Consider the following 25,455-nt stretch of genomic DNA (forward strand, 5'->3'; position numbering starts at 1 on the left):
CATAAGTAAAATGAGATAGATACTATATTTCAGTACTCCTTCAGATCATATTCTAAGACAGTTAAAATAACAGAATCCAGTAGAGCTGTTTTTGTGGGAAAATAAAAGCCAGATTTAATTAAGATTATATTATCATAAAGACTTTTTCAATTAACACATTCAAATAAAGTTTCAAAATATCAATGTAAAATACATTGACATATGAAATAAAAATTGTCCACATTGCTTATTAGCAAATTTATATTGCTCCTAAGTGATTTTTCTTTTCCTGAAGGACTTTAGCTACCAGTGTCAGTGATACAATACTTGCTCTTTCCTTCCCCACATCACAAAGCTTCTAAGACTTTATTGTCAGTATTTCAAAAGAGGATTGGCACAGTATATTATAGCCCTCTTAATATGACCTGACATTGGAGATTTAAATGGTAGTCGGAGTTTGGCACAAAAATCTGACTAAGAGCTCCTGGTTGTCACTGAAGTCCTTTTAGATTTAAGTAAAGCTGTAACAGTAAGGGAGAAGAGGTGAAGCCAACATCTTTTTGGGTGACAGTGTCAACACAGCAGTGCCAGCTGCAGTGATTTGCTGGTCACACTCCTTTCCATGAGAACAACATCATGGCAGGCCATGGCAGAGTGTTCGTTTTACTGAGAACTTCAGAAAGCAATGAAAATACATTGTGTTTATATGATTATTATTTATAACTGTTGTTGATGATGGGAGAAATGATTGTAAGTGCCATTTTACACCACTTCTTGAATAACATGCAATGTAAAATGGTGCAATTGAAAGTGCTTATTTAGTCTTGAGCTGACTAATTATCAATTACATTCTTTTCCTGTCTTGTCAGTGAGGGGCTATTAACCCAAATCTGCTTATTGTGGGAGATCACTCAGCCGTACAATATGTTAACATTCTTTTATATGACATAAATTCATACTGATACTGTATGCATACAAGGAACCCCTCTCACTGCTCCACTCAGTAATCAAATCTCCCTCCAAAACCGGAAGTATTTGTTCATACACTTGTAGTCTATGTGGAGAGAGAGAAGTAAATTTAAAGCTAACTTTGACTTTCCCTTCACTGACAAAGTTTGATCTTGAGATGGGTCACCCTTCAGAGATCCTTACACAGGTAGGAATCCCTGAAATTTTAGCGCTATTTCCTGGTTATAAACAGTAATAATATTTTTGGTGGGTGGCAGCTAATGAGTGTCGGTGCAAATGGTGATTTCAGCAGGAAGGGGTGCTGGCAGAGGCTTTACTGACTGGAGTATTGCATGCTGCTGTACTTTGTCACTCTTCTCCGGGAGGTGCTGGGGGATGCTGTGCCCATTGCTTGGCCAAGGTGACAGTCAGCACTGAGCATCTGACTCGTGCTACTCATGCTCCCCAGATTTGCTCCCCCCATGCTGCTCATCCCAGACCCTGATACTACCCTCTCGGTGACCATCATGTTGTGGGCATTTGTTAATTCTGAGGGAATATTTATTAAGCTGCCTGGCATGCCAGAGGCAGGCCTGAACACTCTTTCTGTCACTACCACATTTGATCCGTCTACCAAATCAGGAATGCTCAGAGAGGTCGGGAGGCGGGAGTTAGGTGCAATTAATCTTTCTGTGACTATAACGTTGGACCCATCTGTGAGATCGGGGATATCTAGCATGCCGCGCAAATCAGAAGCAGATGCAGGACCGACAACCCTTTCTGTTACAACAACATTGGATGCACGCAGAGGGTCAATGCAAATTGAGGGGGAGCCGGAGGTGTAGGTCTCAGTCACCGTCATATTGCCGTGGAGCAAAGGATCTGGCATCGGCCTTGAGTGCTGTATGGTTGACCCGGATGTGTAGGTGTTTTCAGTAACAACTGTTGTAGTGCCAACCGGGGGAGGCATAGGTGCAGCTCCGTTGACAATGATGGTGGTTCCAGGTGGCGGGAGGTTTATATCACTTTCAGGGTTGGGAAAGGTGACGTTAACGCATGGCCAGGGTGGATTGACATCAGGGAAAGGTTCGATCTCTTTGCCCAGACAGATTTCTGCCAAGGTCTTGAATTTTGGTCCTAATGTATCCAAATACGTTTCATCTGTATCTTCTCCAATAAAGCTGCAGCAACCTACAGAGCCAACGGGAGTACCGACTCCTTCATGATCATATATTAGTAGACAGTCATTTGCCGGCCGACCTTCATCTTCATCTGCATACACAAATGCTTTCTGTAGTTTGAAAACAAATAAAGAAACAAAAAAGAAGAGAGCAGCTTTTCATCAGGTTTTTAACCACGGAGTCTCAGACTGTGATAAGGTTTCCCTAAACACAGTATAGCCCAGCTGACTTGAAAAATGGGGCATCCACAGAACCAATTATATAATCAACGTCTTTGTAACCTTGAAATAAGTTCTATTCAAAAGTTACTGATGCTTTATTTCTGTTTCTGCACACAGTTGGCATCTCAAATTTGGTCTGTTTTCAGTGAGCTTGACTGTGGGGTGAAGGGAAAGATTGAAGGAGACAGGGGAACAAATCTGCTGTTTGGGCAGCAGTATCTGAGTGAAGTGGTAGGCAACAGAACAAAGCAGGATGGCAAGAGGAGCAGTGGAGAGGCCAGAACAAAGGGAATGAGATGGAGGTTTGGCCACAGTGGAGAAAGTTTTGTGAACCTAGAGAGGAAATCCATTTTGAGAGGGATGGGGATCACTGATTTGGGATGGCATTGGGGATGGTGGGGTGGTCAGTACAGAGGGATCAGGCAGGAAAGAAGAGAACTTAAAATGAGTGTGGGGTCAAGTTATAGAAAGCAGGGAAGGACAGAAGGGGTGGCCTGTGAGGGAAAGACAGTGTTTGGAGGTTGAGATAGCAGGAATAATCTGTAGAGGCTTATGGCTGGCAGACAATTTATATGTAGGGCTTCCAGGCTAGGCAGGTAGACTGTGGTCTGGAAGAAGTCCATGCTCGAGATGTTGAGACAGCAATCCTTATATATTAATCGATATTTTGGTGACATATGCAATCATAGTATTTATGCATTTTTATGATAATTATGAAAATATATCCCATTAATTAATCATGAAAATATATCCCATTAATTAATCAATCTTGTAAACATCATAGCATTTTTTAATCCCATATTTAAAGGATAATTATTTTGTTGCCAATTACAAAGCTTCATGTTTGTGCCACTTGCAGTTAATAAATATTTTAGGGAACAGAAATGCCAGTAAAAATAAGGAAGAAAGTGAAGTGGTGTTCACAGTTCTTTAATGATTAAAGTGATTTTATTAAACAAGCTGTAGAGAAAACGTGAATAATTTCACAAAGTTATTATTGAACTCTACACTGAAAAAGATGACAAATATATAAATTTGGTGGTGTATTATGAAGCTGCAATAATTTACTTGCTTGCTACCCATACCTGAAGTGTGTCCATCAGTTTTACAAAAAGGCCATTGAACAATGAAACCTACCCTGGCAGCAGCTCAAAAGTGGTACTCCTAAGTATCATAATTTTGCCTACTAGTATTGTCAGCTTTGTTCTCACACCAGTCTCATATCATGGAAGTTTCAATTTGAGTGGGGTTATCTTGGATTTTCACCATGTAAATTGGAGAGGAGAATCTAAAAGTAGGCTCACAGATACACCGCTAAGAAGATCAAGCAGTTACCTCAGAGAAGTAGTTGTCTAGGAAGGCCATGTTCACCCCTCCTTCTCGATACTCTTTAATTGTTCCTCCAATTGATCCTTTTACTTCGCCTGTTCCAGAAATTCCTCCAGCTGTTCCATAACCAGTACCAGTGCCATAGCCAACCCCTGTAGTTTCTTCAACACCAGAAGCTACTACTCCTCCTCCTCCGTATGTGTTTGTATATATGTCTGAAAACAGAAGAAGTTATCCTTCCTGTGCTCTGTGAAAATTTACACAGAATTTGGCAGCTGTTTTTAAAAACAGTACACTACTGACACTACTGAGTTTCTAAAGGTATTTTAGACTAATTTTAGTCACAGATCCATGCACAGGTGCCAAACATTGAAACTGCAATTAAAAATTGAATATTAGAAGACATCTAAGACCTTGATTTTATTCCTGAGGCTAGGCAGCATGTGCATATGTGCTTTAGAAAATCAATGATTTACCTGAGTAATTGACTGGAGATTCCTGTGTCTGATGCATATATATGCCGTCTTGGAATTTGCATTAGAAAATCAGATAATGCTTGTGGATATTTATGCAAATACATAAATGTATATTTATGATCACTTTGGGGTTAAAATTGTTTTGCCTTAAACTCTGTTGCAAAAGAAATACCTTTGTAACTCTTCACATTTTCTAGTCAATAGATTGCTAAGGAGGATTTGGGAGAACAACGATAGAGCATAATAACCACCAGTGTTCATGATGAAGAATGAAAATGATCTTTACGATAAATTATAAAATCATACTTTCACAGGATTTATCTTCTCCAGATTTTTTTCATATCTGATAACCAGGAATGAGGGTCTTAAATATCATCATGTAATAAGCCAATTGCATACAGTAGTCTTAGCTGTGATTATATTAAGAAACATAGGCTAAATTTTGTTGTTTTTGTTTTTTTTTTTCATTTAATCTCATTAGTCTGAGTTTATAGAATTTAAACCAGGGGCTTTCACCATAATAGTACTGGAGAATGGAAATAAAGTAAATGAGATGTCTAAGTCTTAAACTTTTCAATGGCAGTGTAACTTCCCTGAGACGGAAGACTCTTAATTCATGTTTATGCCCCCAAATGTTCCCTTTTGATTTTACCTTAAGCATGCGAACATTTTTTAATAATCAATAGCCATTAGAGAAGGTGTTTTGCAGAGTGATATGTCTTCCTGTCAGAAGCTAGTGAAAATAGATCTGTGACAGCATCCTTTCTTCCTGTTGTGGAAGAAGGAATGGGGAAAAAAGCTTGTCTTATTCTCTATGGCCATTGAATCCCTGGGGGAACTTTATCTCAGAAGCATGAATTTATTGTGCTATATACCAGCTTTCGGTCCAGGCTAGTGCACAAATGGTCAGTGATTAACTGGCTGCTTGACAGGTCCTATTCTCCTGTTGGAAGCAGAGCCAGAAAACTGAGAGCTGAAGAGCTGAACCTTTCACCACCAAGTTATGAAAGAAAATTTCCTTCTTCTATCCTCAAAATTGATTTGTACTAAAACTGCTGCCTTGAGAAGTCCCTCCATTCACTAGCTGAAATGATAAATTGCCCAAGATTTGAAAGTCTTGGCAGATATTTCAAAATAAATGTAGTTTCCAGAAGTGAATCTGCTCAAAACTCAAACCTCGTATTCTTTATTCACACTGGAAGTCATACTAGCATCAGTTTGACTATCTGCAGATGTATGATTAGGAGGGCTGGGTTATATCTGTGAAACCAAAGTGCTCTATGAATCAGAAGATGTAAGTTCTGAGAGATAGCTTTATGACAGCTCACATAGAAAGCTTTAGGATCTGCTTACCAGAGGGCTCACCAAAATCACCTCCTGCAGCAGTTGTTGGGGCAAGAATGTGTGAGACATCCTGGAAAACAATATTTTGACTGCTTGAATGATGACTTTGAAATTTTCTTCTGAAGACCAAGACATTGTGAAACATGTTAAGAAATGTCTAAACTAAACTGTTAACAGTAGCTGTCAGTTACCATCCCCATTAAAAAAAAAAAAAGGAAAAGACGACTTCAAGTTTTTTCCATTGTTAATGTAAAAGGTGACTAGTGAAGATGGTTTCTATTACCTTGTCCTACTTTGCACTGATTAAGATTGCTAGTTATTGTGTTTCAGCTGAGGGAATAGGTATCACCAAACTGTTTGGCCAAGATGACTGAACGCAACTTAAAACACACGAACTCCATCTCCAAATTTCAATTAAGAATCACCTTTTGTATCTGTCTGACTTCTTCTAGATGACAACACAATACTCTGATCACTTTCATGCTTCTAATCAAATGCAGTCTTTTCTATAAATGCGAGCTGCTGCGGGTTTTAAAAACATGGGATGTACTGACCCTGTCTTCAGGCTGGGCTCCTTCTATTCCCCATGGATGAATTGCCCCTTCTGTGCATTCAGGTACAGGTTCAAATCCAGTTCCAACTCCACCTGCAGCACCAGGTCCACATCCACAACAGTCGCTCATTGACATCAAAATTGGAATCACTTAACATGACAGAAACAGGAAAACAGGTATTTAGGACATCTCTTCCTCACAGGAATAGCTGCTTTTCCCAGAGGGCAGGTGCTCAAGAACTTTTGAACCGTGTCTTTTAAAATGTTTCAAACCAAGCACCCTCCAAGTCTGGCTTTCAGAATCAGCTGCTTTTGGAAATGTATGTATTTGGAAATTCAGAAGAATTTGTATCTTCATTTATAGCAGAGCAACGTGGGGGTGGAGTAGGGCTGTTACTCCAAATTTATGCCTATGCACCTGGGAACAGACTTTGACCTGCCTCAGAAGAATGAATGTAAGTTGCACGCATATGAAAATTAAACAGAACAAGCTGTGCTCTGTATAGCATTCAGTGATACTCATTCTTGATATATAAGCATACAATTGTCTCTTCAGATATTGTAATTGAAAAGAAATACACATTATCTATAATAGACAGAAGAATCAATGAAGGGGGGTCCATTTGACTGCAGTGATCTTTGGCTATGGGTCCAGTTGTATTTTTTGCATCACTTACACATAATACTTGGTTTGAAAAAACAATGGAGGCAAATCTCAAATGCTAGCTTTAAGAGATGATTACATAGAGTGAGTCAGTTTTCCCATTGTGCTGTATTATGCTTAGCTGTTTCAAGGACTCTGTGCTGGAAATTGCTGAATGCTTTAAATGCCAACATTGAAAACATTGTTTATTTTAGAAAGTCACTGCAATATTAAATCTGGCTGTCTTTAGGTCCTTAACCTAGCTTAGTAACCTTGTCCTACTGTAGAGAAAGTGGAGGCAATTACCTGAACTAAATTAAGCAGAGCATCTAAAGCTCCCAGTTTAACATCAAAGTGAACTGAAAAGAGGAAAGGGCTACAGAGCGTACAAAACACTACTCCACACTGCTTGACTAAGGACGTATGTACTCCAGACTACCAACTATGAGCAATTTCCAAAAGCAGAAAGACAGACTGTCCTGTAACATTAATCACTGGGGAACTATCAAAACAGCCTTTTGCAGCTTCAAAATTTTGTGTTAGTTGATTCCTACTAATCAAAAATCAAAACTCAAACGAACCACGTTGTTCAAAAAGTCAGGGGAAAAAAGTCCTGGTTTTGTAATCAGTATTTCTGCACTGGGAAATTTTAGATGTTGATTGCTTGATGCCCAGGCCATGAAAGAAAAATGACCACATCTGGTTGTGGTGGTCTGAAAAGTAAATTTTTGCATAAAGACTAACTTGAATAATCTTATCCCTAAACTTATATTTCTTCAAAAATACCAGGACATATGAGTGAATGATCTGTTTAGAATCTGTTGTCACAAATGCTACTCGTTTTTAATAGATGCAACGTTTGGTAGCAACAGCCAAAAAGTTCAAAATGTAAGATTATTGTATTTATTGTACTACCACTGAAATGCTGGCTCTGAGTTCAGAAGAAGCTTGTTCTTTATATCTCTTCACACCCTACTTGGAGCTGATACTTGTCCATTACTTTTAGTAATGTAACTGAAGTACGAATTGCAAAGGGTAAGTTCAAAGTTGCAGGGGCAGCTCTTGCCCCAGATCTGTATCTTCTACTAAACATTTTTACCCAGTCTAATGTATCTGGATAACACCTTGGGAATAAAATCCTAACCCTTAGGAAGGAAATAGTTATGTCTGAATTAATTATGTGTATAAATATGCAGAATATAAATATGTAGAAATTATAATTTATGAGACAATTTTTTCTCTGTCAAATGGCCCATGGGAGCTAATAGGTTAGCAACCAACCAGAAAAGTCACCGTATTTTAGAAGAATTAAAAAAATACATCTTTTAGAAAATAAATACTTTTTTTTTTTTTTTAATTTTATACTTACGAACAAATATTAATCCACCAAGGAACATCAGGCCAATGGCAGCACCGCTAAGTGTGGTAGAAGATTCAAGATCTCTGCCATAGTTTCCATTTCCACCATAACCAAAATCGGTGGCGGCAGTATATCCGTCGTCTTCATCGTAGTCACCAGTGTAAGTCTCCCAGTTTGTGTGGTCCTCAGTATATCCTCCTTCAGGTCCAATCTCACCATTACCACCACCTCCTTGTCCCTGCCCTTCACCTTCCTGGCCTCTATCACTGTCACTGCTACCACCACCACCACCGGCACTGCCACCGCCACCGCCGATGATAATTATTTTTGTGGCCCCACTGGTGCAGTAATTACGACTATCACACTGACAAGCTTGCACAGGAATTACATGTGGTTTAAGGCAGCGTCGGCCTTGGCTATCTCTTACGCTGACATAGATCCTATAAATGTAAAAGTCAATGCTCTGAGTTGTTAGTTCTGCAGAGGAAGCTTTGGGGGGGGAAAAAAAAAAAGAGATAAATATTTAGATTAGTGTATTGACTGCAAATACTGTACAATTGAATAATGAATGTTTGAAGTCATATTCGTAGAACATTATGAAGTGCTGCTATTCTAAGATCTGCTGTTTCTGTGTCTACAGTACTTATTCAAAGCTGAAATTTATGATATTCACCTATGCTAGTTTTTAGTTTTTGAAAACCTGAACCAGATCAGTCTAGTCATCACTTTTTAACGTGAGAAATATAAAAGAGGCAAATGCGCCTTTTTATGTCTACTGCTGCTTTTACTGGGTTTTATTTGCATAAAGGTGAACATAAAAATTGCAATTTTGATACTTTTTTGTTTCTCTTACAAGGAATCTAAATGTGTTTTCTGAAAGTTTTTTCAGTAGTTTTAAAATATTTAAAGTTACACTTTTGCATCTGTTTAGGACAAATAGGAGACAAAAGTAGCTGTAATTGTGATATTTATGATTTAATATAGTCTATGCCTACAGTAAGTTACGCAGATTCTGTCATTTAATAATATAGTCAAGTACTATTGAAGGAAACTGGAAAAGCTTCACTGGGCACCGATTAACATGTTTTTCTTAGAAATAAAAGTAAAGTACAATTTATACAATAATTTGCAAAAACCGCTATCTTTATTTGCCATTTTCATATGCCTCATAAAAGTAAATGAATAACTTTAATAAAAAAAAATTAGAGTTTTGTCATATGCTTAGAATTTTTTTATAATCTAGAAATAAAAAGGTATCAAATTACAGAATCGTAGAATCACAGACTGTTTTGGGTTGGAATGGACCTTAAAGATCAGGTGCCCCCACCCCATCATAAGCAGGTACACCAGGTACACTAGACCAGGTGCTTGGAGCCCCATCCAACCTGGCCTTGAACACTGCCAGGGACAGGGCAGCAACAGCTTCTCTGGGCAGCCTGTGCCAGTGTCTCACCATTCTCATAGCAAAGAATTTTTTCCTAATGTCTAATCTAAATTAATCCTTTTGAATTACCTCATTACATTTAGACCATAGGCAGTGCTTGTAGCTACACTCAAGCAGAGTAGAGTTTTGCTGCTCCATTTTTATCAGTATGTTTTTAGTTTCTTTTAAAAGATGATAACCAGCTAAAACACATGTAATGATTCTGATTCTAGTGCTAATATGAGGTGTATATATGTATGTATGTATGTATATATGTATACACACACATATATGCAAATCCAGAGTAAATTTGTGAATACATATGAGCTTAAAATCACATTTAAGTGAGTTTACATATTTGTTTTTTATTAAAAGATTATCTTAATCTGTTATTTTAGGGAAGAGCTTTTACTATGGTTTATACTGTAATAAGATGTGGGTTAGCTTACCATTTATTGATCTGATAATCCATGTAGTTTGAGGTTCACCATGTATGCTGAAAGTAAAGGGGGCACCATATACCTCACCATCCATATTCTTTGCTGTGATAATCACTGATGGGGAATGCATACATACTTTCCGTAACTCAGTATTAATAATTGGGCAATTGTCATTCATGTCTTGTATTGAAAGCACAATGGTGCCAGTAGCAGTATATCGAGGAACCCCTGTAAAAAGAAGGTATTCATGGTCAGGAGGGAATACTGACACTATAAACAGTGCAGCTCAGGTGGGAAAACTAGGAAGAGAAAAAAAAAAACAGTGAGAGAAAGATGAAACAAAGAGAGTTTATTTTCAGAGAAGTTTATCTTTTTTCTTACCTCTGGTGATAGCCAGAACCTCTGCTCTGTACTGCCCATTGGTTACATAGATTGATTCCCGGTTAATAACTTTGTTCAGTGTGATTTCACCAGTGTTTTGATTGATTCTGAACCAGGCACCTGGATCACGTCCTATACTATATCTGTGTTTGGTGAAATGAAAATAGTCAACATTATGTTATGAAGATATTTATTACATATTCATTTTTCAAAGAATACTTGTCACTTGGGAATATTTTCCTTTAGGCCCTGCTAGGTGCTATTGCATTTTACCCTGTTCAAGCAGAATTCCTGTAGACTTAAAAAAATGTAGACGAGAAAAATAATTAGGAATAAAGTAAATGCATAGAAGTCCATTATATGTTGAAAGTGGTGTCATAGTCTAAAAATAAAATCTTTCTGGACACTGCAAACCTTTATTAGAACCCTGTTGATATCAGTATTTAAAGCTACAGCTTCTGCCTGAAGCTGTATGTGCTAACTTTTTTCTGTTTTAAGAAAACTTTTCAAACCTTTGTAAATTAGATGTATTTATTTCTACATACATTAAAAAGCAAATTATGGTCCTTTTAAATATTAATTTCAGGAGAAATAAATTTCCTTTTTTTAAATATAGAATGAGCTGGTAGTGACCTCTCATATCCTGATTGTATAGTATTTTCCATTCTTGGCAGGGTTTTTTTGCTTGATTTTTAGAGATGCTAGCAAATTCTGTGTTTGTGGCAAATGTTCCAAGAAAAAATATTCTTAGTTTAGGTTAGAGAAAAAAATCTGTTCTGATTTATTTAACTTACAGCCTGATAGAAAAATGATATTTTCTTTGTCTTGTATACAAGGCTAAGTAAGGAAAGTGCGTCAGGAAATAGAAACAATCATAGCATAAAAATGGGTGGAAGAATATGCTATTCCATCGCTATTATTCTACTGCTAATCTATTAACATTTTAAAAGTTGTTTTTTAAAACCACCCTTTAAAATACCAATTCCTCATCCCCCTGATATCTCAGAATTATTCCACCCAGATAGTTAAGCAGGGTAGACCTTACACAACATTTGATGCAATAGCTCCAGTGTCCTCATCGATGGCTGTGTATGTTCCCACAACATAATTTACTCTTGTTCTTTCTGATAGAGAAAACACAACTGAAGATGGATTAAATCTTGGTGGTTCAATCACATTTTTTACTTCTATTGTGAGGGGTGTTCCAGACATTTGGTATTCATGAGCAACAGAGTGGTGGAAAGCAGCCACATTCCTGACACCAATAATCAGTGAGTGAGTCTGGAGATGTTCATAATTCAGTTCCTAAAAGATAAACCACAGAGAACTAGATATAAAAGTTCCTTTAATTTTATGTAAATATTTTATATTTTAGAAGGTTGAGTGACAGTGTTTTTATTGATCATTTATTTTTTTTTTAAATGAATTAAAACTATTTAAAAATGATAATTTCAACAGTTGAATCACAATATTTATCCGTACCTTAATTACTCTAAGGATTCCTTGATTTGTAGCTCGATCTGTAACAATTTCAAACCAGTTATCTTCATTACCAGATATAAAGAAAAATTCTGCTAACCAATTGTCTGTAAACTCTTCATCAGCATCCAGAGCTTGTATTCGTAGCAGTTCTGAACTGAGTGAATTTTCTGAAATACTTGCTGAAAACTGGAATGACAGATAAATGTCTATCAGCAAACACTAAAATATATGTGAGGAAAACAAAGCTAAATGCAGAGATTCTCTAAAAGGTTGTCCTGCCCTTAGTCCATGCCAATTTAATAAAATTCATGTCTTCTGGGTGAATTATGATTCTGGTTGCAGATCTGAAGAGCTGAAGGTGGAGGTGGCTTAAAGGAAAGGGATTTGTGCTTTCTGTAAGAAAACACATACAAAGATTGTATTAATGTATGTAATCCGTATTGCAAGGATCTGGACATCTGAATGACTGGATTCATTCAGAGAAGTGTCTGTCAGGACTGACTTCTCTGAATACAAGAACAATGTGTATGTATGTTATCAGAATTGGTGTGCAAGCAGTGAGTTGGATTTTGAGCACATTTCAAGGAAACAACCACGTTAATCCAGTGGAGCATTCAAACATGAATGAATTCTATGGGTTGGTAAGGGCTCTGTTATCAACTTTTGAACAGGGTTTTTAAACAGTGATGTTGCTTTTGGTATTAAAAACTTACAGAGCTTTGAGCAAGAGTTGGGAAATTGTCATTGACATCAATAACTTTAACGTTACAGCTACAGAGGGATGATATTCCATCGGCAGCTCCATCCCGGTCTGATGCTTTCACAACAAGGGTGTAGCTACTATGTTGCTGTCGCAGAAAGAGAAATGAGTGTATTAGAAGGACCGCGTGTGCATGTTAAATGTTATAAATATTCATGTCTTGCTACTATTTCCTAATGCAGAATTTGCCTTAGACATTTTATTGTAACATACAGAAAAAAATGCATTTCTTCCTTAATTTTTGTAAAACCGCACAACCTTTCTCTTTTTTTTTCTGCCCTCCCCCTTCTTTCCCTCCCCCAACATATATACACCACAACATCATATTATTTAACTTTGGAACAGGAAATGTTACCTCTCTGTCAAGATAATTTGCAAGATGGAGTTCTCCAGTATATTTATTCATAATGAACATGGGTGGACCTGCAGGTTCCTGACTCTCTATCTTGAAGGCAATTTTAGAATTCAAGTGATTAGGTTCATCTGCATCTGTTGCAATTATTTTCATCACCAGTGTGTCTAAAAAGAAAAAACAATAATTAGAAAAACAAATCTATTTTGTTCCTGCAAAAATCCCATCAAAACAATGCTATAACTTGATGTATAAAAATGATTGAATGCTATCTATTCACTGAAATTTACAGAAAAACCCCAAAGTTTCATTTTGCAGTACTGATTCTGACTGAATTCTGACTTTCAAAGGCATCAAAAATTAAGGTCAGATGGAGCAATGCAGGCTTTCACTGAACTTGAGTCAATATAGTGGCTGTGTAAAAATTGTAAGTACTGAGCTTGTGGATATTCATGTAAGGAATCTCCCCCGTTTTAAATAAGGATTTCTGCAAAGCAGAAAATGAGTGTTAGGCACCATTGCCTCAGTGCTATTTGCATGTCTAATGTGGATTGCTGTACTTTCTACAAAAAGAACCATTTTAGAGTTTAAGTAAGGGTTTATTTAGTAATTTACTTCAACTGCAATAGTCAGGCTGCAAATACAAGTATTTGAAATAGAAAAAGTTGGGAAAAAACATATTTTATATACCCTTAAAGGAAATAAGTGTAGGTGTAATGCTAATTTTTTGTAATGAGAAGGAATGAACTGATATATTTTAAATTTTCACATGTGAAAAAATTTGCATGGTGGTATGGTTAGAAACTGGTGCATTCAGTGTTTGTGTGTGGGAGAAAAGGAAGCATCACTGATTAATTTTAAGGTATAAGCTTGGGCCCCAGCTCAAACAGCATACGGAGAAGTGTATGCTGCTCCTTCCTCTGCGGTAGCCTTGGCCATTTTATGTCATTACCTAAGAAGTAGGTTTGTATTAACTGTATTCTGGGAGCATCACTACCTATACTGTAATAGGCATAACATAGTTACTTACTGTCCATACTGCATTCTTCAATAGATCCTGTAAAAACAGTTTGTGCAAATATTGGAGGGTTATCATTTATATCCAGAACTCTGACTCGAAGTTCAAGAGGTGGTTCCAAATCTACACCCGTCACTGAGTGTTTAGCAAAGCAGCGTATCTAGGTAAAGAGATTTAGTCATTTTAAAACCAAAAGTGAAGTAAGCAAAGTAACAACCTGAAACAAATGAATTTGTCTGCTTCTGCTCTCCCTGCCCCACCCTGGATCTGTCATTATAAAGGTAAAAGAAAAAGGGGAGTACTCACAACAAATACTGGGGTTACTTCCCTATCCACTATTGATGTTATATTAATTTCTCCTGTTCTTGGGTTAACAACAAATATTCCATAGGGGGCACGATCAATTCCAACTCCAGAGATGCTGTATGTGATTGGATGGTTTTCTTCACAGTCCGATCGGATCTACAATAATAGATAATAATAATTTATTTCAGTTTACTGAGGACACCTGCAGGGCTTTTTATCCTATTGCTAGTTCCTGTAAAAAGTGCTATATAATTTCAGTTTTTCAACCACTTATCACAAGGTTCCATTGAGAGGACCAATGGAAAGTTCTACGAAACAGTCAGCCTAGAGATCCATCTCCCCTTAAGTGCTGAACAGGATTTCTATTTCTCTTAAATCTTCTGGCAGGGAAGTGAAGAGAGAAACTTCAAAAAGTATCCCCCTGTGGCTGGACCTCAGTAAGGGTATGGTCATGTTGAGAGGTCATAATCTTTGCTCTGTTGCCCACAGAAGTCATGTGCTATCCTTGAACTTCTGCTCAGGGGTTTCTTAGGATCAGAGAGAAAAGGAAAATATTGTGATCTAGTACACAGATGCTGCACATGAAGAGACAGTGATTGGAGCAGTCCAGGAAGTAGACTGATAGCAATATTCTAGAAAGCCTTTGGTCACTCCTCAGCAGCCACATGGGTTCACCTTGTGAGACTGTCTCAGCAGAGCTGGAAATATTGCATCACCTTTCTTTTATTCTATGTTCCTTGCTTTGACTAATCTAAGCAAATACATTTTTAAATCTCTCTGCTTTTATCAGCCTGTCTTTAGAAAAACTTCCTTGCCAGCGAAAACTTCTTTTGCACTATCTACTTACTTTGGCAATTGGATTCCTCTTAGAATTATCTTCTCCTTCTCTACAAGCTGCAGCAAATTTGATCCATTCACGTTTTTGTCTTCTGAAGGTTTTCCATCTTGCCATTCCATTTTCATCCCATTCTTTTACCTTTGGCAGAGAGTTCCAGTATCATATGACCAGTAACCTCAATCCATTTTAAATTAATACAGACATTTAGAATTTCCAGCAATAAGGAGAAAAGGAATTTTTATAGATCATATGCTTTTTTGTATGTCTGTGAGTCCCAGACTCTTAAGACTGTACATCTTTACTTTAAAAGTATTCTTGTGTATGAGATACTCATTTAGGCTCAGGGGAACTCCTCTTCACAGGGTAAGAAGGTTATTGCCTGCAACTGTTTAATATTTAAATACATTTTCAGTCTTCAAGTTCAGAAACGTTTTAGTTCAGTATTTTCCCCTTAGTTTTTGCATTGACTAGAATCCCTTTGATCAGATAAACAGTTTCTACATAAATATGTATTACCTCTACATGAAATCCCGTGCTGAAATCCACGAGTACCTGCAAGAACAATAAGAAGATTGGCATATGAAAATGCAGGGCAAAATGCAGTAAGCAAACCCAACTGCTGTATATTGCTATACTGCAGTACTAAATCAGTACTTCTTAAGTCTGTTGCAATAACTCATCTAGGCCAGGTACAGGGCTTTATAAATTACTTTGTGCAATTAATTTTTTTTTATACCTATCAATTCAATTCTTCAACAGTTAACACCTTCAAAATCAATTCTGTCTTTCAAGGCAGAACTTTGAGTTTGAATGGATGTGCCATAGCAAATTTCCAGTTTACGTACATCAAAAGGCCTTTCACCAGATTTGCAGGTCATAACACTTCATCTGAAGACAGATGTGGTTGCAAGAGTTGATATTAAAAAGTAATTCTAGGAAACTAGAGAAAGAGCAAAAAAATCTGTATTTTTCTTGTTTAGAAAGTCCACAAACCTGAAGTACTTTACTATGTAGTTTAACCAAAAAGAACAAAAGCGTTTTATTGAAACTTCCCACTGGGGTTGAATAGATTCAGTGTAAGATAGAAAGCCAGCTGCAGTCATAAGGCCGATTTCTCTGGAGTGCAGACGGCTTTGATTTGAGATCTAACTATGCAACCAAAGTCTTGAGTAAATAAAGGTGTCAGGATCCTATATAATATGTAATTACTTTAAAATTAAAATAATAGAGAATCCTTAGTTCCCTGATTAGCATAATTTAAAAGAAGGTGCAGTTTTAATTAACCTAATTTCTAAACAAGGTGTGAAAATGAAGTTCATTTGGTGGATATACCTCTTCATTGCATCTCTTCTGGGTTTAGGACCTGCATCTGCTCTGCTCAGATGATAAAGGGTGAAGAATATAGGATTTGCAGGACTGGATGTTTGCTTCATTCATCAATAGGAGAAATAAAATATACAAGTGGCTCAAAAAGTGTTGCAGAATTTCTCTTTTTTTTTCACCACATGCTGTTTCTAGCTAAAGTTATCAAATTTTCAGTTTCCTTATAATTTTCCAGTACTGTTCAATAGTTGGTTGTTTGGTTTGTTGTTTTTTTTTTTTTTCATCTGACATGTTTTGTCTAGTGTGGGTTTTTTCGGGGGTTTGGGTTTGTTTTGTTTTTTTTTCAGTTTTGCTTGGATAAACTCTGTGATCATCTTTTTCTCTATGACAGTTTTACCTCATGGGACTTTCCTCACTTCAGATTTATGGCATTGTTCTGTCAAGGCTGAAAGATTGGCACAGACTTTTTTTCCACTTACTTGATATTAAAACAACCTCTTACATGCAACAGATTAATAAACAGCAGCTTCACACTCCTTTTTCTCTCTTCCCCCTTTTCCCCACCATATGTCATTTACAAAGCAATGTCTCTAATGATCTGATCTTGCCCAGAACATTCCCTGAGACCTCGTCACATAATGGCTGCCCTAATCTGCTTCTGCATGAGGGAATTTAGACTGTGGGTTTGCTCATTTGCTGTTCATATACCTTGAAATTTATAGGACTGTTCATGGGTTAAGTGTATTTTTCTTGTTTAATTGAGCAAGCTGTTGACATATTTGGTTAAGAAAAGTACTCTGCAGGAAAATTATTACAATATCTTTGTGTTGTGCTAAAAGCATCAATATAACTTTTAATCTGAGTTTATGTCTTGGTCACTAAATCTTCAGTTGAAGAATGGGTCTTAAATTCATGTACAGCCATTACTCATCTGAGATAAGGGAGAGTATCAGACTTAATTTAAATTGTGGTTTTTTTTTTCACCCAGTAGGAGCTCAGGCCTGTCCTTTTAAATCTCTCTTGGAGCTTGGGGAAACATGGGGTGTAGAAGGGACAGATTACCCTAACCAGAGAACCTGAGTGATGAAGTCTGCCAGAAATAGCCCTGGTTTACATCTCTTATCAGCTGACCCTACCAGCAGAGCAGAACCTCATTTGGTGAGTACAGTGAAATCCTCTCCACCCTTAGGCTGAAATCCCTTCTGGCATGCAAGCAATTTTCTTGATCCAAGAAAGTATGGGTATACACCTCCCAGTGCAATGTTAGTGAATCTTGTCTGCTGTCTACATCCTGTGGCCTGTTCTGTTATTTAACAGTGAAACTAAGATCTCACATCCAGCCACACTGCTCTCTCACTCAGCAAGCCTAACTGAAAAACTGTGTTGAATATCAGTAAAATAAGTATTATGCCTGTAAAGCATTCTGTTCTTTAAGGACACAAATATTCAAACCCCACTTGGTTACAGCCTATAGGGGGTTCTGTTTTAAAGCAGTGAAGAATATACATTTTACACTGGAGTTTCATCCTTTGTTTTTGAGCACCAGTAATAGTTATGTCAGGAATTTCTTCATCAGTAATACTGGGGATTGTAAATTTAGGACCCGTATTTCCACATTTGTCCTATGCTAACTGGGGAAAAACCCATTCTGCTATGTGCTGCTAATGGAAGATCTTGAAAGAAGTCTTGATGGTTTTGAATCCAGAGTCCTTAGTACAGTTTGTGATATTATTTGAAAAGGCTGATCCTATGAATTTGATGTCTGCATTTGGTATATCTCTCTCTCAATTGCTGCTGTGTTATAAGAAGGAAGGCAGGCAGACACCAGACAAAGTTGTCTAGTTCACCAGCTAGACCTCATAAATCCTGAAATTACATCCATCCAACTACACCTCAATGGTGTCTTTACCCCTCCAAGTAATGTTTTCCAGTTCTCCACTATCACCAACAGTTAGGCTCCCCACACCTCAGTTATCTATTGCTAATGTCTCTCTGCAATACAAACCCTTTTTTTTCTAGTGCAGTTTATAGGAGAGAATTACTATCTCCTAGTAGCGAACTCCTGCATACTTCTAGGTAGTGAATAAATTTTCCTTGCAAACTAGTATCTGAGTACAATACTTTCCACAGATTTAAGTGACTAATGATAATTAAAGCAATAGGAGCCACTGGAATGTGTGGGATGCATTCTGAGAACCTTGGGATAAGCAAGCTGATCAAAATGATACTGAGGTTTGTTGTCCTGTTAGTTTCTGAGAGACTGTGAAAAAAAGGAAACTCTGCAGAGGAGCTAGAGACTTATTGCACAAGCTGTTTCTGGTTTGTGTTGGGACAGGTGCAGGCAGGAAACGTCTTTATGGTGACTGTCATTTGCACAGTGGCCTGTCTGAAAACTTGTCTTTTATTGTAATGATGTAGAACTTCAATCTTGTGCCCAAAATGATGCCGTAGAAGCACACTGGCGTTATTCTGGATTTATTCTGATGTAACTGGGAACAGAATTAGTCCCATAGGATGTGTATAGTTTTCTGCACCTTCAAAGCAATTTACAAACAAGAATTAACTAATCATTAATTGACTGCCAAACAATATTATACGCAATTATGGAATCCTCCCTCCTCCACCTACTGAAATCTAAATGACTGAACACGCCTTTAACATCTTCCCAGCATTATTCATACTGGATCTTCTTCTCTCTCTTTGAAGTCGACAGTGGTATTGTTACTGGCCTGTATGGGAGGAGTGCTGAGAACTAACACATATTATATTAGTCATGAGGGTGCCATGGTAGCTCTGGTTGTGTCAGCGTTTTGGGACTTTTACGTCTGTCTTAGTCAGCCAAAGCTCCGACTACTAAATTGTTGAAATAATGAACCCTTCCCTTTATTCATTCTGCATCTCTTTAAAAAATGAGAAAACAATGCACATGAAATAATGAGTAGCATAGACAAAATAACCTCATATTTTTAAAAGTATGCATTTTATCACTTTTAAATCAAAACATGAATGTGTTTTTGTCTATACTTTTCATTTCTGTAGGTTACTCATGAAGGTGCTTGTAAAAGGGGAAGTTTTTCAGGATTTTTCTGGCATTTTGTTTTCTAATTCTGAGGAAGTCAGGTGCCTCTGTTACTTCCTGTGTTAGCAACTGACGTCAATAGTTTGTACTGCACCCATGATGGAAAATCCATTGCTATTGCTATGGTGATGTTCATCTCAATCAGAAGAATATATTCCAAAGTTTTATTTATTTTAAAACATGTTTATTTGAGGAACTGACCACTTTGGGAGACTGACCACTGAGACTGTTTCTGTTCTGCTGAATCATACAGATATAAAGAATTTCCATAACGTAACTGAGCCTAACCACTAAGGAATTGAACAGAAAAGTGATTACAGTACAGGGTCTACGCTATTATCATTCAAATTTGAGTTTTTCAGATTAGTCATGCTATGTCTTCTCAGTAAATATCCTCAATAAAACCTGAATTCTATTATGGGTTAGCTGCAAATGCACATTTGTTTTGGGAACATTTTTGCTTAGGAATGTAAAACTGGAGACTTAAGAACTGAATCGCAGGTGATAATTCCTGGATGCAGAGTTGCTTTAGTTCCTATTTCAACGACAAAATTCTTTGGCAGATCAGCCTGCAAGTTCCTGGCTACGTCCTGACAGATGTTTTGTTGCATATGCAAGGAGAAGATTTGGCCCCTTAATATTTTTATGTGCAACCAAGTTATGAGTAGGAGGTGTAACCACAGCCTAAATGGAAAAAAAACCTGAAGTGTAGATAGCACATGGGAAAATGTAGCCAGACAAAAGTGCATATAAGAGATGCGGTGAATTTAAAATTATTAACTGTCACATGATAGCTGGCAGGAGAAGAGTCATACCTGATCAAACAGGTTATTTCCATAAAACGTGTCTGTGCAAGTATCACAAACAGAACTCCCTTACTCATGAGAATAACGCCTTTGAAGTCACGTGAACAAGGGTTGCAGAATCAGTCCCACCAATGGTGAAATGCATATAGAAAATTATTACTTTCATGGCTGGTAAGTTTTCTTTTTATGAAAGTGCACTAGTGTACTAAAATATGTATAACTCCACAACAATTTTATTTCATAGAGATTAATAATAGTATACTAACCAGACACACCATTCAGACAGGTAATTTTCATGAAAGATTAATCAAGCTTAAAACCAAGACTGTTTCTCAAAATACACTAAAATTGGATACATAATTTACAATTTATTTAATCTCTACAGTTTGTCCATCAGCTTTCTTTTAGGCGCTGAAAGATGCTGTTAAGCTGTGCAGGCCACCATGAACACGGCTGTGCAGGGTGCATAATAAGAATAATAATTGCTTCCTCTGGGTAATAAAATTTCAAATATTTGATAGTCATTGAAACATAATAATGGCATAATGGCAGTTTTCACAGTTGCTTCTTTTCCTGGCCCAACACATCAGTTGCAATTGTAACGATAATATACTGAAAGAATGAAAATGGCTCCAGAGTTGCCATGAGAAGCAGTAAAATCTCTTTTGAATGGACAGATATTAGATACTGTATAGTCAACATCTGGTTTTGAACTTTGACAAATCACTACTGTGCATCACCAGGTAACTGAGTAAAATGAATCGTCGCTACATGAAAAACCAGAAGTGTTAGTGTGATGTAAAACAGGCCAATCTCAGAGACCTCTGTGCTGTGTTAAAACAAGCAGAAACTCATCCGCACCTTAACTTGCTTTTGCCAAGTTTTGTCACTGTTTGCTTTGCAGCTGCCCTGTGTTGGTTAGTTCTACTTTGACTGCAGAGCTGTCACCTAAAGTTATTTGACTACCTTTTCAAAGTAAGTATTTCATATTCTATAACAATAAATACCTTTTCCCTGACTACAACATTTCTAGAGGTGTCAGTAATGAGAAGTTATCAAAATTTTACCCTTACTAATACATTGTGTAAAATGTAAAATTGTGTCAAAGCCACAGAAGAACATAACAGAAATCCTACTCTTTTCAATTTTCAGGGCCTTAAACCTCTACCTAATTTCAGAAGATCAGCATTGACAAGTAAAAATAATCTAAACAAAAATCAGATTGCAGGAGCAAAAGTGCCTCCATAAGTCTTTTAAGTCCTTTCTGGGTAATTTCTGTGCCTTGATGAACACATTCTACAGCCATGCTGCTTGACCATAACCACAACTTTCCTTCTACAGTGGGAAAAACAAGCCCAAAGAACAACAATTCCGTCATTCATTCACTTGCTCAGCACATGGCGGCTCGGACGCTAATGCACTACAAGGCAGAAACTATTTGCAATGTGAAATAATAGGCCAAGTCTTTGGTTTTTTTTTTTTTACTCAGCTAAGGTCTTTGATATATTTCATATTTTTCTGTTGAATACAGCTGTACTACATGGTCAGCTCTGAAGCCCTCTTGCTAATCCATAGAAATGAGATTTGCTTTCCATATTCACTCAACTTAAAAAAAAATAGACATAGAACTAAATAATATCCAGTCAAGTTATTAGGATTTTTATAATTATAATAATTTTATTAATAACAGTGACACTTTAAATAGTACCCAGGACAACATTGACCTAAAAAGTCATGCATTAAATATAGAAAGTCACAAATTACACATCAACGGACTGCAAAAAGTCAAAGTCAAAAGAAACATTTGTCAGCATGCAAAGAAAACCTAAATTACTGTATGGAATTTTCAGAAATGCAGTTTAAAATAAGCACAGCTTGGTTTTTTTCTGCTAAAATTCACAAGTGTTTTTGGGGGTAGTTTACACTGTCAAATGTCATGGTCTGCTGAGGAAGACTCAACTGACATAATCACAGAGTTTACAAATTTTGTTTTAAAATCTGACTTACCAATAAAAGGAACAGAAAAGCAGCCATTCGGTGAGGGAGCCAGTCCATGGCATCTGACTTCTCGGGTACAAGTCCAACTGAGTTATGGTTACAAGCCTGTTCCTTTTCCCCTCCCCCCCCCCAACCTCTGGTGTCTACTTAAAAAGACACTCGGTAGATGTCCTTATACTCAGCCCTTCAAGGTGTCTCTGCCTCCCTCTGAGGGAAGCACTGAAGATGCTGTATAACAGAGTGTCTTTCCCCACCCCAAAATCCTGGGCTGGTCTCACCTGAAACGCTTGACAACATCATTATTGCTGCAGGTAAAAGCTAAGAGACACACCTTAATTCTTATTGCACTGAAACCCTTTGTTGGATACGAAAGGGTACGTTTTAAAAACAGAAGGCAAGCTTCGCTGAGAAGATACTGAGTGATTTATAAATTACTCACAACATAAGGAATCATTAAAATGGTAACTTATCATTTCTTTCAATGCAATTACCAGTTTTCTCCTTGCGCTAAGTATAATAAAAAAGCTTAATGAATATTACCATAAAGAATATGGACTTCAAGAAATGATTAGTTTTCATTAAAATATGTCGATTTGTTTACTTCCAGGTGTGAAGAACTCAGTTCCATGCACATTGTTCACAGAAGGGCAGCACTCAGAGCAGAATGGGGTTGTCATTAAAGAGGTAACACATTAACTTGGGGAAAAATACGGTAGTTTATTCATTAAGGCTACGAGAATATCTGAAGCAGAGGAAGGAGATTTTCTGCTTTCACCAACTGCAGAGCTTCCTCATGCCGTACCTTTCCCTTCCTATGGGTTGTGCTCTCGCTGACATGGTGGAGGGAGAGATGTACACATGTCCCGTGCCAGAAAAACTGGGGAGCTGCTCAAAACAACATGTAGTGGAGGAAAAGGGGGATGTGCCACACAGCTCACTTTTGGCCTCATTTTGGATGGCACGAGCACAGACATGTGAGAGATGGAGAAATCGAAGAGGATTCTTCACTTTGCTCAGCAGCAGGTCCCTCCATCCTGCAGCTTAGGCTTTGTAAGCCCCTCCTTGTGTTCTTGGGACAACTGAACCGCCCTTAATGGGCAAGAAAAAGGTAGAGTGAGCTTTTGCTCTGCCACGGAACCCAGGAGAAGGGGGTATGCTTCATCCCTGAAAGTGCAAAATGACTGGTGTGCTTCTGAGCCTGCCAAGCCCACCACGGTGCTGGGTGTCTGCCAGGATGGAACTTGAGCTGGGAAAAGAGGGCTTAGCACCTCTAGGGTAACTCAGCACCTCCTGGGATGAGGCCCCATGCTCCTGCTACATAAGCAGCTTTGCAGCATGCCACACACCTCATAGCAAGGATGATGTGCTGCCTTGCAGCTGGCTGGGGTTGCCAAAGCCAGTCGTGCACGTCCCTGCTGTCACTCAGATTTTGGTACTGAGGTCAACGTGCCCATCAATGAGTCAGTGAGGCAAACTGGGTCAGGCAATGTTAAATGGATCACATCTAGATTTTCCCTTTTCTGGGAAATTGTCAACAATCTGAAATTTGCTTTTGGATTAAGGAAAAATAAAGTTGTGCATATAAAATCTCCATGTTCTTTTATGAACCAAAGTACTTTATTTCAGAACTTTAATCAAATTTTCCAGAAGATGCCAATAGTAATTTTTGTGTTTTTTAATGTTGCATACCATACTGATACCATTATTGCACTATGTAAAATATCCATATTACTAATGCAATAGTCAGCGGTTGAAGTGGGTCATTATTCTGGCATTTCAGAGTTAGTACTATACTTTCTATGCCGTGGAAATACATAGGATAAGGGAAAATAGGCTTCAGAGTGAGTTTTTAAACATCTCTACAGAGCTTCAAAGAGTTGTGTCAGTAAACTATTTTTGGAGTACCCTTGAAAGAAGTTTGATAACACTTATTTAGGTTATTGAGAAATCACTTCATGTGAATCCTATATAACAGCCTTGATAAGAAACCAATAAAGGGTGAAAATGTGTATCACTCAAAACTGCTCCCAGTTCTGAATTTCCATTTTGATCACTGGATAGGAGTTATTTCTTGCAAATATAAAGTATGCATGTTCTTTAACAGACCAAAAGATTTCAGCTTTGTTCTATTTTTTTTTATAACAGAAGATAGTTTGATCTACAGAAGATTATAAAATGCCATAAACAACAATAATAGTCCCAAAAAAGTGAAACCAAAAGCTACAGCTGTGACAATATATCCTTCTGTGCCATACCTCATTAGGAAGAAGAGTGCAGGTGGACTCTTCAGAAAAGATAAATCAGAACAATTTCAAATGGGATTTCAAAACAAATATTCAAACTTTCAAAAATAATATTTTCATATTAATAATTAAAAAATAGTCTAAACAAAAATGAGTGGAAAAGATACAGGAGTTTGATCTAGCTCGAAGAGGAAATCCTAAACCACTGGCTATTACCCTTTGGGAATACTGGAGTTAATAAGACAGAATTAGTGGCATCTACCTAATAGTAATTCTGTGCTCTTGGAGCTTTTTTCTCCATTACATTTTGTATTAAGATTTTTGTGTTTTTTTTATTTTACTCCTGTTAGCACCTTACAGGGCAGCAGAGGAAAGCATCATTGAAAAAAGAGCTGTACAATTCAAAATATGATTGCATATAAGGCAATTCATCAAAATTTCATTTTCGTGGAAAGGCTAAAGCAGTCACCTACTGATATTGCAAAGCCAGCTGAGTCCAGTTCCTAGTGACTTCCATTTGCATGAGGTAACCACCATACTTGAGTGCTTCAGAAATCACCCTTTTCCTGTTGCAGTGGTGCAGTGGTCTCATTACTTTTAAAACACTGTTCTTGAGGTGTGTGTTCTTAAGCCTCCGTCATCAGTCCAAGCTCAAACCTGCTTCATCCGTATTTGATGCAGCCTACTTTCACACAATATATATACATATATACACACACTTCAGCCAACTTTCTGGGCACCTCACAGGAAGGAGTTTGGTCCTGCACCCCTTGTGACATAGGCCCCTGTATGACTGTTGTGTGGCTTGGAGTGGGGGGGTCTTTTGCCCCTGGTCAGTCTCTGGACAAGCAAGTTCCCCACATGAGTGTCAGTTGCTGTCTTCACTGGTCAGTTCCTTTTCAGTGCCTTTCTGAATTTCAAATAAACAAATCTGCACCACACTCAGAAAGGCTGCTTTACTTCCTGCCCATA

General features: G+C 37.6%; 1 protein-coding gene across 1 annotated transcript; it reads right to left on the reverse strand.

Annotated features, from left to right (window-relative positions):
• Nucleotides 1–1,016: 1,016 nt before the first annotated feature.
• Nucleotides 1,017–22,297, reverse strand: LOC133266363 (desmoglein-1-like). The gene is made up of 16 exons (XM_061447560.1): nt 22,250–22,297; nt 15,551–15,586; nt 15,044–15,172; nt 14,197–14,352; nt 13,903–14,050; nt 12,876–13,039; nt 12,474–12,608; nt 11,761–11,946; nt 11,324–11,583; nt 10,279–10,421; nt 9,907–10,125; nt 8,044–8,523; nt 6,033–6,181; nt 5,488–5,548; nt 3,665–3,873; nt 1,017–2,218 (listed from the first exon to the last, which is right to left on the reverse strand). Exons 1-16 carry the CDS (start codon nt 22,295–22,297, stop codon nt 1,262–1,264), a joined length of 3,480 nt encoding a protein of 1,159 aa, XP_061303544.1. The 3' UTR covers nt 1,017–1,261.
• Nucleotides 22,298–25,455: the final 3,158 nt, after the last annotated feature.

Source organism: Pezoporus flaviventris, unplaced genomic scaffold, assembly GCF_033815535.1.
Source record: "Pezoporus flaviventris isolate CSIRO_AGI_PZ_B2104156 unplaced genomic scaffold, CSIRO_AGI_Pfla_v1 ptg000007l, whole genome shotgun sequence".
Taxonomy (NCBI): domain Eukaryota; kingdom Metazoa; phylum Chordata; class Aves; order Psittaciformes; family Psittacidae; genus Pezoporus; species Pezoporus flaviventris.